Consider the following 15,239-nt stretch of genomic DNA (forward strand, 5'->3'; position numbering starts at 1 on the left):
CAGAATTTGTTCATTTCCCTGTGCAGATTTCTCATTCACGGTACTCACTAAAGGAGCAAGGTGACCAGACATCCTTTTTTTAAAGGGACAGTGCCACATTTTCTCTCTCCTCCTTTTCATCAATACTGCTTGGGAGTCCTACTGCTGTGACAGATCCTGGCTTGCCACTAACACTGGCCAGGAGGAGCCAAGCCCTGCACGTGGCAAAGCTCTACATTGCACTGATGTAAGGAACCTTCTCTGCTCATCAACTAAGTGCTGGAGTGGCAGGGAGGAAGCTATTTCCAATACGTTTGCTACCCTACCCTGCAGATCTCCAGGTGGGGGAACTTAGCACCCCACCCTGTGTGCCACCTACAACAAGGAGATGCATTGCCAGGTACCAGGAGAGACAGATCTGTCTTTGGGAGCCAGACAGGCATCAAAAGTGGAGAGCACTAGGTAGATAGGGATGTGTCAGGTCAGTCGGTTATCCCTATGCCTGTGTGAGAGTTGTATGAGGGCCTGTGTGTGTCACCTCTCCCCAAGCAAACCTTAAACACAAGAAGTGGGAAAAAAAAAAAGACTAAATATGCAGTAATTCTTTTTAGTTGGGGCTCAGTCAACTGAACTTGAATGTTTGTACCGCATAGTTCTGATCAATTACTATAGAACTTACTTGAATATGAGTAACTTCACCAGGCGTCCTGTACTCAGCAAAGGAAAATATGGTCACCCCACCAACAGGATGCTTATGCGATGTTCTCCCAACAATGGCATGTATTAATTTATAATACTTTCCAAAGATCCTTTGTCAAGTTTCAGTCACAGGTCAAATAATTTATTCTTCCGAAAGATAATCTCTGCATTTAAAATTTATTGTTCTCTCTGAGGTTGGTTCTCATTAGTGCTCATCATTTTCATTGCTCATGAAATACATCTTCACTGGCCAAGCTATTCCTGCTCGATAGCAAGATTTCTCCATGCTGCCTCGATCTAGCAGAGTTACAGTTATGAATCATCTGACTAAGACATAAGTTATGATCCTCAATGACCACTAATGAAGGTTTCCTAGCAGTTAAAATATCAAAGCTGCATATATCAGAATACTTCGGAGCAGAAGATAGACTTCCAATGTTGCACTTCTCATATATTTATTGTGTACTGTAAATTACATCATAGGCTGCCTCCAACACTGACAGCTTTGCACTCCTGAGCTAAAACACCAGGTTTTAATAACTACTTCTGACAATCTTTTGATCACTGGAGGTAGATGAAAGGCAATGCCCTCTACTGCAAGCAGTCAGTTCAGTCAAAACAAAGGAAACTTCAGAGAGAGACAGAGATGCATCAGGTGTTAATCTCAGATAAACAATGCACAAGGCAAACATACTGGCTAACTGTCCCCATTTCAAGTTACAAAATGCAAAGAGACTGGACAAGGCCTCCTCCAAAATGCATGCAGGAACAAATGACACCACATTTCTCCCACCACATTTCTCATTAAGCACTTCCCTTTAGAAACATGATTTTGAGGATTTCTTTGAAGCAACTATTTGGTTTCATAAGGCAGACTGGGGTGGGGGGGGGAAGCATATTTTCTCTTTTTTCCAAATCTACTTCTACTGAGATATTGTTATTGAAATAGTCTCCCAAGAAAAGTATTGTTGTTATGTGGGTCCTAGGATATTAGAAAGAGAAGGTGGGTGAGTAAGAGTTACTGCCTAACCCACTTTGTGTCTCAAGAAGTTGCAGAAACTATCACTTGGGAATTTTAAAAGTAGATTGAACTGAACACATGGCAATGTACAGAGCAGGAAAAAGTCCTGCACTGACTGGCAAAGGACTGATGATCTAATAGAGAACTTTCTCTCTCATTTCTAACAACTGTAATTCTATTGTGAGGACTTACATTAGTCGCATAGGCTATGTCTACATTATAAGCATCTGCCCACAGAAGTTACTGTCAGAAGAGGTGTTCTGACAATACTTCTGTCGACAGATCGCGTCTACACATAACAGCGGATTGATCTTTTGATCCGCTCTGTTGACAAAAAGGCCCTCTGGAGTGTCTGTATAGCTTTTTTGTCCACAGTTTCTGTCACAGATGCTCTGTGAGTTTTATCAACAAAACTCCAATTTGTCAATAAAACGCTAGTGCAGACATAGCCATGCTGCTCTAAAACACATAGAAGGCATTTTCAGACATGTAATAAAACTGGTCATTGTTATGAAAAATGTTTGAATAGAAAACACAAATGAAAGTGCCTGGGGTAAAAGCTACCACCATTTTTCTTTCCTGTTTCCGCCTCCCCCCCATTCTCTCTTTACTTCTCATTTGGTAAATATAATCTGAGTGTTAGTTTATTTGTAACCTGTGACATTTTATTGAAACCTTGCCTGTTTAGCGCACGCACGTGTGCATGTGTGTGTATTTTAGCTCTTACCTAGCTGCTCACTTCTTTGATTCCTTTAAAAAAGATTCTTCTTCTCCATAGGGTTGTTTACAAGTTACTTTTAATAGACCAATCGACACAACAAACTAAAGTTGCGATTCTCATGGGCAGACCCTGGCACAAAGCAACTTGCATCATCTGGACCTAGTGGCGTCCAACGGAAAACCTTGAAACATATGAGCAGAATTCTTATTTATATGAATAGACTCGCTGGGTAGTATGGAAATTCACATGAATAAGATTTTCAACATGAAAGTATAAATGAACAAACCACTCCCAAAATAAAACACCTACCTTGTTTTTAAAAAAAAAAAATCCTAACAAAATGAAAGCCCATCAAGTGTCACCAATTAAAAAATAAAAATAAAAAAATATTCTGGGTCCTCTTTTTGCTAGTATTCAAAGCATCTCCCTCTGGGAATAAACAGTGTTTCAAATATCTAAAATCCTAAGACTAAAGAGATGAAAGAAGAGGAAGAAGAAGAACTCCATTACAATCTGACAGACCCAAAACAAAGTATAGATTTAGGCCAGGTTTTTCCTAGACCTCAAACTCGACTGTAGATGCACCATTCCAGCTACAGCTATGGCATAACTGGAATCAACTTACCTACAATCAACTTATCTGGTTGAACTCCCTTACTCCTTGAAATATTGAGGAGTACAGGGGTCGACTGTCAATCCCTGATAGTTCAATTTCACATGTCCTTACTAGGCGCACAAAATTGAACCCCAGGTCGATCTTCTGGGTAGCGAAGACATACCCTTATTAAACCAAAGATGCCGTGCTTCTTCACTGTCAGGCCAGGCATTAGGGCAGTTGATAGCATCCACTCTGTGGGCCAGGCCTCACTGTCAGTGTGCCACCTTCAGCCCCACCCACTGGCCAGATCCGACTAGCCAGTTCTGTTCACTCCGGTGCAAGACCTGCAGCCAATTGCCTTCCCTCTTGCACAGGTACCTAGATTAACTGTAATTCCAGATGCTTCCTATTTCTATCACTTAAAAATGAGTTATGTTTTTGTAACTGGCTAATTAATCCAATGCTGTTATGCCTGCGACACTTTGGAGACCACTCAATCATATTCCCTCTTTCACAGGATCTCTTTTTGCCCTTTAAATCATCTGTTGACACTGTTGGCCTCATGCTTTTTACCTTGCTAGGAGGCCTTACATGCCACAACATGGTGGAGAAAATTACCAGTACTTTACAAATACCAGCTTACCAATATTGAACACAACAAAACAAATAGATTACAACAGGGGCTGGAACTAGAGGTGTCAGCGGTGCTGCCACACCCCTTCGCTTTAAGTGGTTTCCATCATAAACAGGGTTCGCTGTCTGGTTCAATGGTTCTCAGCACCCCCACTAAACAAATTGTTCCAGCACCTTTGTACACGAATAGGATGAAACTGGATGATGTTTTTCTATCATCTGAGCATTAACTATTTAGAGGAGCTCCTTACCAGTCCGCACGTGGGCAGTCCTGATTAATCAGTGAAATGGACCAACAACTGTAAAATGACAAGTCGATCAGATTTCTACAGTAAGTTTTAGTACTTGCTACAGAAAATGGAAGTATGATGGTTACAAAACACACTACATACAAATCAAAAAAAAAATCTTGTGGGGCCTCAGTTTCCCCTACTACAAAAGAAATTATATTTTTGTATTTCTAAGAGAGTTTGTAAGGATTAATTCATTAATATTTGCATAATGCTTTAAATGCTCTTCAAGAGAAGTTATAGCAGAAGTGCTACCTGTTATTCACCAAGACAACCTCCAGTTCCTTTTGGAGATGGAAGAACCAGTAAAGAACAAATTTACAGGGATGGTATCTAGATTTTTAACAAGACACCCATCTCTATGGTATCTGACTACCTCATGCACGTAGACGAATCTGTCCTCACAATTACCTTATGAGCTAGGGCTGTTTTACAGATTGTTTTACAATCTCTGAAACAGAGATTGATTATGTAACTTATACAAGGGCATCACACAAGGGCATCTGTGAGCTGACAAGTGAACCTTCTTGGGTCCCAGACCACTGCTACGATCACAAGATCACCCTTCCTCCTCTTTCAGGTTAGGCTTGTCAGAGATCATTACAGGCGGTCGCCAACTTATGAACACATCGACTTACGACCATTCGTACTTACGGCCAACCTCCCATTAACCCCATATTTCTGTACTGTATAATATTTTTGAGTTGAGAACCATGTACATTTAGTTTTTTGAACAGCACAGGCAGCGTGGCATGAGAACTACAGCTCAGTCATGGCAGCAGCCGACATATTGTCCCCCTCCCCTTTGTTTTGTTTTGGTTCTCAGTAGCACGTTGTGTTTGCATGCCCACTTTCGGCCAGCGTGTTTATGTTTCATTCCCTCATTTATGCTACCCTTACAGTATTTTCTGTGTTTGCTTGTGGCCATCATGGCAAGTAACAGGAAAAGTGCTACTGATAAGGGTGGTGAGAAAAGCGATTGATTTAGAACACAAAATAGCGATAGTAAGGGAATACAAAAAGAGGGACAAATAGTGTCGTCCATGGCATATAATTTAGGCCTATTGAAATCCACCATAAGCACCTTTATAAAGGATAGTGACCACATTCGTGAAGCAGTGAAAGGGTCTGCGCCTATGAAATCAACAATTATAAATCAAAGGACTGGCCCCATCCACAACATGGAAAAACTCTTAGTGCTGTGGAAGACTAAATTCAAAAACGCTTGCTGTTAAGCCTCAAGATGATACAGGCTAAGGCTCGTAACCTTTTGGAAGGGTTAAAGAAAAAGAAGGGGTATGACTACAACCACATTTTCAGTGCCAGTCACGGTTGGTTCAACCGTTTCAAGAACCATGCAAACTTCCACAATGTGAAAAAGTGGGGAGGCAGCCAGTGCTGATTCGAAAGCAGCAGAAACTTTCAGAGAGGAATTGGATAAACTGATAAAAGAGGAAAATTATTTGCCAGAACAGATTTTTAATGTCAATGAGACATGTCTCTTTTGGAAGAAAATGCCTGACTGTACTGACATACATAAGGAGGCAAAAACTATGCCTTGTTTTAAGGCTTTCAAAGACTGTCAAAGTCTTGTTAGGAGGGAATGTTTTTGGGTATAAACTGAAACCCTTCTTGATTTAATCATGAAAACCCTAGAGCCTTTAAGAATATCAGCAAGGCTACTTTACCAGTCCATTCTTGCGCTAATATGAAAGCATGGTTGACAATTGCACTTTTTGAAGATTGGTTCATGAACTGTTTCATCCCTGAAGTCAAAGCACATTTTCTGGAGAGAAGAATTCCTTTCAAAATTTTGCTTATTTTGGATAATGCTCCAGGTCACTCTCAACACCTAAATAACTTACATCCTAAAGTTAAAGTGGCGTTTCTGCCTCCAAAGACCACATCTATTCTCCAACCTATGGACCAACGGTCCATAGATGCTTTCAAAGCATATTATCTTTGCAACACATCTGCAGAGGCAATAGCTGCCACAAAATGCAAAAATGCCAAAACATTAAGTGAATTTTGGAAGGACTACAACATTCTGCATGGCATAAGGAACATTGCTGCTGGGTGGGAGGAAGTCATTCAACAATGTATGGATGGCATATGGAAGAAAATCCTAAAAAGATATGTCAACAGTTTCAAAGGCTATGGAAAAGAAAAGGCACTGGAAAAAATTTCCAATAAAATTGTACTGCTGGCGAAAGAAGTGGATCTGGAAGTGGAGATAATGAAGACATACACCAACTGGTTGAGGCTGTTGGGGAGCAGCTGAGCAATGAAGATTTAATGGCACTGGAGGCCGAGAGGATAGCAGATGAAGAGAGACAAAAAGCCCAAGAAGAAGAAGCTGCCCCCCAAAAAAATTTGGGATGAAAGAAATGGCTGCAGCTTTCAGCAAAATAAATGAAGGAATGCACATGTTTGAAACAACAGACCCCAATGTTGCAAGATACTCAAAAGTGGATCATTTAACTCAGGACGCCCTGGCTTGCTATAGAGAAATTTATAATGAGAAGAAATAACAAACTGTCCAGTTCAAAATGGATAGTTTTTGAAGAAAGCCCCCAGCACTGCTGCCTCCCCCACTGAACCAATACCTTCTACAAGCAAAGGCACTGCTGAAGTCGAAGATGAATCTGCTGTCAATGATGTTCCTGTAGTATTGTCACCTACCTCCTCCAATTCCTCATTCAATTAATTCAGTTCATTCACCTTCATGACTATCAATCCAAGTGTAAGTGACAATACCAGGAATAAAGGTAAAGTCCATGTACAGTATTATTATTTACAATATTTACATTACTGTATTGCATTGTTTTGTATTTCATGTTCATGTTTGTCAATTTCAGTTTGCTGTCACTGCAGTTTTGTTGTTTTTTTCCATGTGTTTCTGCCCTCAGTGTTTCTTTTTTTTGTCGTTGATTGTTGTTTTGTAGGTGCTTTGTTACATTTACAGGATTAGTGAACTAATATTATAAACATTACTGGTAGTGGGCAGTTGATATCTACCTGTATAAGGGTATTTCCGACTTACAACCAAATTGAGTTCATAAGTTGGGGTCTATCTGTATTGTCAAGTGATGTTGATGTTATAAGAAGAACAAAAGTTAGCAAGTCTTTTATATGTGCCAGCTGTCAAAAAGCACAAACATTGCAGCTACTAAATGCCAGTACCCCTCAGATCAAAACCCTGCATGGGTAGCAATGCTAAATATGATTAGATTTGTTCTTTTCCCTGGTGATAAAGTATTTGCTTCATTTTTAATTGCTTATAACTTTAACTGACATATTCAGCTCCACTCATTTCCTTTTCAAGGTACTATCAGTAAAATCCAAACACAGCATTTTATCTTCCAGCTACTAAATTCAAACCATTTTAAAACATCCTGCTTTCAGTTCATGTTCCGTTCATGCTACATTTTTAGAAGAACGTACTTGACGTATAAAATATGCACATGATTCTTTTTACCATTTTCAGGCCTTGTACTGTGTTGTAAACATCTCCTTGTTTTATCTGCTCCTCCACAAATCAGAGACCAACATCTCAAAAGCCTCACAAATGACAATATTTCTATGTAAAATAAGGCTGAGAAATTCCAAATACTAAAAATCCTACTTTTAGCTTTCAAAAGATAAAAGGTCTTACAAAGCAAAAAAAGTTGGATTCTCACCTAAATTAAAAACAGCAAAGAATAAAAGCAGTGGTATGATATACTTAGTAAAATATGGGAGCAAATAAATGTTCACTTCAGTTCTCACTAAGCTGACAATAAGCCTGTGGTGTCCAACCAGTTTTGAAGCATTAGCCAGTATTCCCTTGAAGCTGTGTGCATGAGTGGCCACCCAAGACACATTCAAGTACTGCTCAGCTGATCAACAGAGCGCCCATAGCCTCCCACAGCTGGCAGCATGTTTCTATTGGTGATGCACATAGGCACATGGCGTGGTGCATGTAAAATATATTCCACACAGGGATGGAAGAAATTAGGGGGGAAACACTGGTGGCTACTGCTATAGCAAACTAGTTGCATTATTTTGAAAATGCATTTATTGTTCAAGCTAACTATCCACACTCAACTGGCCAAATAGCCCCATGTGGCTAGTGTGTTGGACACCATGGCAATAAAGCCAACCTTCTGTTGATTCTCAGGCACTTTCCTGCTCCCTCACTTTTTGTTTTATTTGTTTTTATTGAATGTTTTGAGAAAATGCCTTTAAAATTCACATCAACAGGTTGAATATGTCTGGAGACACAACTGGAAACTCTGCTCAAGGACATCACCGCTTCTCTGTGTTTCAGTTCCCCCAACCGTAATAAGTAGGATCATCTCTGCACAGCATAAAGACAAGTGAAGATTAATGCTCTATCAAGAATTCTTTATATATAAAAGCATTATAGAAGATGATGTACTAGGAATAACTGTGTTCATTTTATTTAAATTTAAAATGAAGTGTTTAAAAGACTGATTTCCAAATTCCACTTATTTTGTGTATTTTGTTTTGCCACTGCAAGCAATAAGACTGGCTCAGGCTGAATCATTTGGGCTTGCACAGTTGGCTGACAATCACAAGCTCAATGTCTTTACACTAGAAATGAAACATCAATGATCTGTTCCTGGGTAGTTGTGTTCAGATTTTTTTTTCCTGTTATTATGATTAAAAACATTGTACAACATGGTGTTCTTTCATTCTGAAGTGATCCATGGAGAGCACCTGAATACAATAATTCTAAATTATTCCAGTACCGGAAAGGAGAGGGGCACTCAGACAGTGGAGGAAAGTGTTCGAACAGGTGGGGCTGAAAAGCAGTGACATGTTGTAGTACACTACTGAAGGGGTGAAAGATATAATGCAGTGTTGGGTGATGTGGAGGAGAACTAGGGACCACTGTGTTAGAAGGCCACTAAAATACTAGATTAGGTGAGACATACAAGTCTGAAGTACCGTGATACGGAGAAGTGATGCAGAGGCAGAACAACTGGCAGAGGACAAGAGAGACACGTTTCTGCAGCAGTTCACTATCTGATACTCCACGGCACCATGTTCATCTCTTAAGACCAATGCACATTTGACAGAACTTCACAAATTTCCCCAGTATTTATTCTGACCAGGAACTCTCTTGATAACATTTTCCACAATTATTTTATACATTCTGTATCCAAACTGGTGCCTAAAAGAAAAGATTTTGAAATCTCTCTCAACATTTTCTACAAACAAATCACGCTCCTTTTTCAGAGGCTTTTCTAGATCATTACACATTTGCTCCCAGTGTTATTCCAATCTCAAAGATATTTTAGCCATATTTTCCAAAACACTTTGAAGTCCACAACATTTTTAATACCATTTCTCCAGGACTGTTAAGCATTTTACACTCTGCTTCCTCTACTGTACCAAGAAAGCACAATTAATTTAACAGAACTGTCACAAAAGGCATTTGATTATTTCTACTTACATCAGAAAATCCAGTTACAGTTTATCCCTTGTGACACAAAACTAATTTGTAAGTATATACCTTTCTTCAATTAGATCAGCAATTCTCAAACTTTTGTATTGGTGACCCCTTTCACACAGCAAGCTACAGAGTGCAACTGCTTCCCCCCGTCCGCCTTTATAAAATTAAAAAAAAAAAACTTTTTTTTATATTTAACAACATTATAAATTCTGGAGGAGAAATTGGTTTTGGAGTGGAGAATGCCATTAGCTTGCCACAATACCAAGCCTTCTGAGGTTCAACAAGCTCTAATATTAACCAAGGGGAAAAATACAATTACTAAAAGTTCCAGTGTTGTACAATGTCTGAATTACTGCTGTTTTCCTGACCCTGTAATTAACTTTTATTCCTTTGGTTTCCTGAATAAAAGTTCCAGAGAGCTTTGGATTCCAAAGTATACTAAGATGGCTAGTTTTGATACAAAGCATATTAATGAGTATCTATAAGTTGAAAGCTGTGAATTCAATCATTTTTTGCAAACTTTTATCAGAATCTTAAAAAAGAAGAGATTAAACCAACAGCCTGTAAAGAAAATCTCAATTCTTCCTTCAGCATTCAGTTCAAAATGGAAACTAAAACAGGTGTCAATCTATTTCAGTTGTTTCTTTTAGGCTACAAACTGAATTTTGAATATAGGCAAAACTATAACATACAGGATATAAAAGAAGAATGAGAAAAGAAGTGGTGGCTTATTTTCAGAACTGTGTTGCATCTATACTGAGGAAACTGCAAGAACTTAAAAGGCAGGCTCAAGCCAATCTTCCTATTCAGATCTGTACATATTTTGTACAATTTATATATACTTCAAGACAGAAAAGTACTTTGTGTAAAAGTATGGTTTTAGTACATATTGTTAGGTGTTGTTGTCAAAGCGTTTTCATCTGAAGAGCTCAAACGATGTTATATTGTACGAATGTGGATACTGATAAACAGAGGTTCCAAAGGTTACCCAATCTCAAATTCACTGAAGAAAATAGCAAAACTCCCACTGATTTCAATAGGAGGAGGACGGGGGCCTGAATGATTTGATACAGAACACAGTGAGACAATAGTAGAATTACAATTAACCTAGAAGTCTGAATTCCCATACTCTAAACGCTGCACAATTCCACCTCACCATCATTCAATGGTGCATCTTTTATTCTATCAAAACTAAGACTTCCCAAGGTTTGGAGATCTTATTAGCTCATTTTTGAGTATGATAACTACATTAGGGATGTATATTCTTAATTATCAATGCCATCAATAGATACACAGTTCTGTAGTGCAACTTCTAGATGTTCATAACTTATAAAAATACACAGCTCCCTCGGTTCACCCATATTTTAGGGTATGTCTACACAGCAGCATTACTTTGAAATAAACTACTCCACAATATCTTACTTCAAAATAATGTTGCTATGCACAAAATACATTTCAAAATAGCACTCAGCTATTTCAAAATAGAAGATGCACACACAATACAGACTATTTCAAAATAGAACCACTGGACACACTATCTTATTTTGAAATAGGATCTATTCCCTGTCTAAACAGCCCCTATTTCAAAATACCTGTTTTGAAATAGGTAAACCGAATTCCATGAGGAATAGCACCTATTTTAAAATAAGCCAACTGCTCTTTCAAAATTATTTCGAAATAGCAGTGGCATTGTATAGACGCTTGCAAAATTATTTTGAAATACCAGCTGTTATTTCAAAATAATTTTGCTGTGTAAACACACCCTTACAATCAACATTCATAGTTCTCCAGCTAAGACAACATCCCTTCACGGTACAAGTTAAAAGATGATGGGCTGACCTGATTGATGGAGTTGGCTGCACAAGAAGCGAGTCCAGTTCCAAAGGTAGTAAGCAGGAAACAAGTAAGGTCAAAAGGGACGGGAGCCATAGCAAATCCAGCAGATGCAGTACTCACAACTAGAGCTGCAACACAAAAGCACAATGTGTGTTTTACCACAATGACTCCAACAATAAGTCATTTCTCCTGTATACACACAACCATTATAGATCAGTTATTTTGGAATACTGTAAGACCTCCACATACCATAGGTTTATTTCTGACATTAATTATTTGTACCACTATCTGTTACAGGCTCCAAGCAGAGTAGACTGATTGATGTTAAAATAATTCAAATGGCTGATTTTAAATTTGATCCAAATCAGTAAGCAGAAAGCCTTGATTAAAATAACTAATTTTAATTGTGGCACCTTATAGACTAACAGATATTTTGGAGCATAAGCTTTTGTGGGCAACGACGAAAGCTTATGCTCCAAAATACCTGTTAGTCTATAAGTTGCCACAGGCCTTCGTGTTGTTCTCGAAGATACAGACTAACTCAGCTACATCTCTGGTAATTTTAACTGTGTCACATTTGTATTTTTTATTTGCATAAAGAAAGGCTGAATCCCAATGGGTGGAAACCAACACAACACATTGATTAAATGAGGTGATTCTCTTTGTTAACTAGTTGCATACGTTGTATTTAACACATTTATTCAACACATTATATTGTTAAACTTTTTTTTTTAAATCAGGTTCTTAATTTTTACATTTTATTGTGTTAAAAAATGATGAATGATTCAACAGATGCCCAGGCTCCCTATATAATATTGATTAAATTAACTTCTTACATGTGATTTGTATCAAGCTTTGCATGTCTGGAAGTTCAAATTCAGTTAAAATGCAGAAAAACACAGTTTTATTGATTATTATTATTAAATTAAATTATCTTACACGTTCTGGATACATTAAAAAAAGTTTATCAACATAAATTTTCCATTAAAATCAACTGATTTATTAAAAGGAAGTGCTAACTGCAGTTAGGAAACAGACCTGATTATTCTCGTGTCTACGCTTTTCAAAATTTTAGAACTAATAGATCTCAAATACTCACCCCTAGGTTTCATTCAGAAAGACAGGAAAAGGAAAACAAGCTTTCCTGATTTTTCAACTCCCTTTTTAACTTTGGATCAACTAGACATTGAACTGAACAAGCTGAAATGATGAAATATTATCTCTGCACTGGCAGAAGAGGCTACTTCTGTCAAAAGCTGGTTTAACTCTTCAATAAACTCTAGTTCCCAATGCTTAGCAAGCAATGCCATCAGTTCACTGGCTTGACTTTCTTTAAAACTGAGAAGAAAATATGCACTACTTAATTTTAATTTCAGCATTTAATTTTATTTAAATTTAACTAGAGCTGTTGATTTATCACAATTACCTCACGCAAATGCAAAAATTAATTGTGGTTTAAAAAATTACCCACAATTACCCACAGTTTTAATTGCACTGATGAACAATACAACAATTGAAATGTATTAAGTATTTTGGATGCTTTTCCTACATACTCAGATATATTAATTTCAGTTAGAACACAGAATACAAAGTGTACAGTGCTCATTCGAAATACTATTTTTGGTTACAAACATCTGCACTCTAAAAATCAAACAAAAGAAACAGTATTTTTAATTTGCCCCATACGAGTACTGTCATGCAATCTCATCATCATGAAAGTGCAAATGCTCTCAAAAACAAAACAAAGTAAAACTGTAGACCCTACAAATCTACTTAGCGCTCCTTCTTCTTCAGCCAATTGCTAAGACAAGGCTACGGGAGATAATGCTCCCCACTTCTTGAACATTCACATTGCACTTTTGTAGCTGGCACACAAAGGTATTTATGTGCCAGAGAGAAAAGTTTTACTGAAGTGAAGGTTTGACATAACATTACAGCATGTGGGAGGTTATAATTAAAGACAAGGTGAATTTGGGGATCAAGGGTGGCTTAAGGGGAAAAACTAAAAAGTTAAACGTATTAAAATCAATAAGCATAGCTCACTTTGTCCCAGATGGAAGAGGGTGGGTATTTTAAACTCAGTGAAATGTCCTGAGGGCACCACCCAAGAAGCGAAAAGAGTTTTATCCTTTAGCAAACTTCACAAGCTTCTGGGTGGATTCCACCCCACAATGTGTTGTGTCCTAGATCCTCTTTGGTCCAGTGTCTTCCTACACAAAACATGAAAAAAATAACGTAGTGCCTCAGAAAAGGGAGCAGATGCTTCCCGGGAGCTCATCCCTTGTCGGCTGTCTGGGTCATTCTGAGTCATCCCTCGTCGTTGGTGCTCTTTTTTTATATAGGATATATATAGTCCATCGGGGAGACTGTGGAAACTTCCTCTGATTCTGTCCCTCATCGGTAGCCTGCGTCATCCCTCAGTGGCAGTCACCGTTGGTCATCAGAATACTTTGTCAATGGTCTCTTCCAGCATCTGTGGAAAGAAGCAAAGCTGGATGTGGGGGTGGGAGAAGTGGGCTGTGTCCCCACCTGCATCCCTACTCAGCGGACAACCTCATGTGGCTATTTAGTAGAAGAGCCCATAGTCCCCCAAGGAAGGTAGTGGGAGCTTTCCCTGATCATTACACTTTCAATAATCCGTCGCTCATCGGAGTCCCCCATCAGTGGTCTTGTCTGGTATCTGTAGGGAGACATGATCTGTAGGGGAGAAATTGGGCGATGTCCCTGACCATGTCTCTCTTCGGTGGGCAAAATGTCCTGGATGTCTCTGGGGTGAGTGGTGTTGGGGTGAGTGGTGTCAGGGTGAGAGGTCTAGGACACTAGAGGAGGTAGGTGATTCCTCGGCTGCCTCATTTGAGAGCAGCCTCCATCACTTCTTCTCATACTAGCAGTGGCCCATGACATTTGTGTGTTTGCTCATGGGCCACCATTCCAGAGGACATGCTTCCATACTAATGACACCTGTTAAAAATGTGTTAAATTTGTAACTGAACTCCTTGGTGTGGGGGGGGAGAGAACGACTGTATGTCTCCTACTCTGTGATTCACCTGCCACATATTTCATGTTATATTGGTCTCAGATGATGACCCCATGCATGTTCATCTTTTTAAGAACACTTTCACTGAAGATTAAACAAAATGCAAAGAAGGCGTCAATGTGAGTTTTCCAAACACAGCTATAGCACTTCACCCAAGGTTTAAGAACATAACAGGCTTACAAAAATCTGAGAAAATTAGGTAAAAGAGCCTACTTTCACAAGTCTTAAAAGAACATCTCTCTGGTGTGGAAACCATGTAACCCGAACCACCAAAAAAGAAATTAACCTTCTGCTGGTTGCATCTGATACAGATGACGAAAATGAACATGTGTCAGTCTGCACTACCTTGGATTGTTATCAGGCACATCCCATCCACAGCATGGATGCATGTCCTCTGGAACGGTAGTTGAAGCACGAAGGGACATATGAAGCTTTAGTGATTCTGGCATGTTACATCTTACAAAGCTGGCCACAACAGTGCCATGCAAATGACGGTTATTGCCTTCAGCTGACAGTGTAAAAAAAGAAGTGGGCAACAATTTCATACTATTATTCCCAGTGGCACTTGGACTACAGCTCATGTTTTTAGCGCCCTAATAACTACACAAACTGCCATCCCAAATATATGTATGGGATACAGGTTCCCATAGTAGCTCACATGTGAAGATTGTCTCCACATGCAGAAAAACATGTCTGGAAACTTCATGAGCCATGAAAAGCAGAGCTCTGATATTGCCCTATCAGTACCAAAAACAAAAACAGCAGCAGCTTTAAACATCTCAAGAGAGCATAAGAAAATCTAGTGTGCCAAGACTGGTGGTGATAAATTCTAAATTTATCCTAAATTCTGTGTGCATCCTTGCTGTACATTTGACACATCTTGTCAGTTTATCTGATCTGCTCAAATTCAGGCAGGGGAAAATGCAACAGTGAGCTTAATCCAAACTTTTAAAATTCAAATGGA

The 15,239-nt window shown here is 38.8% G+C and overlaps 1 protein-coding gene across 1 annotated transcript in view; it reads right to left on the bottom strand.

Annotated features, from left to right (window-relative positions):
• Positions 1-15,239, bottom strand: part of COX10 (cytochrome c oxidase assembly factor heme A:farnesyltransferase COX10) — a 140,110-nt gene that overhangs the window by 106,121 nt on the left and 18,750 nt on the right. Inside the window, exon 4 of the mRNA XM_075014408.1 lies at positions 11,242-11,366. Coding sequence (XP_074870509.1) covers positions 11,242-11,366 — 125 coding nt within the window. The remainder of the gene's footprint in view (positions 1-11,241; positions 11,367-15,239) is intronic.

Source organism: Carettochelys insculpta, chromosome 20 (assembly GCF_033958435.1).
Source record: "Carettochelys insculpta isolate YL-2023 chromosome 20, ASM3395843v1, whole genome shotgun sequence".
Lineage (NCBI taxonomy): Eukaryota > Metazoa > Chordata > Testudines > Carettochelyidae > Carettochelys > Carettochelys insculpta.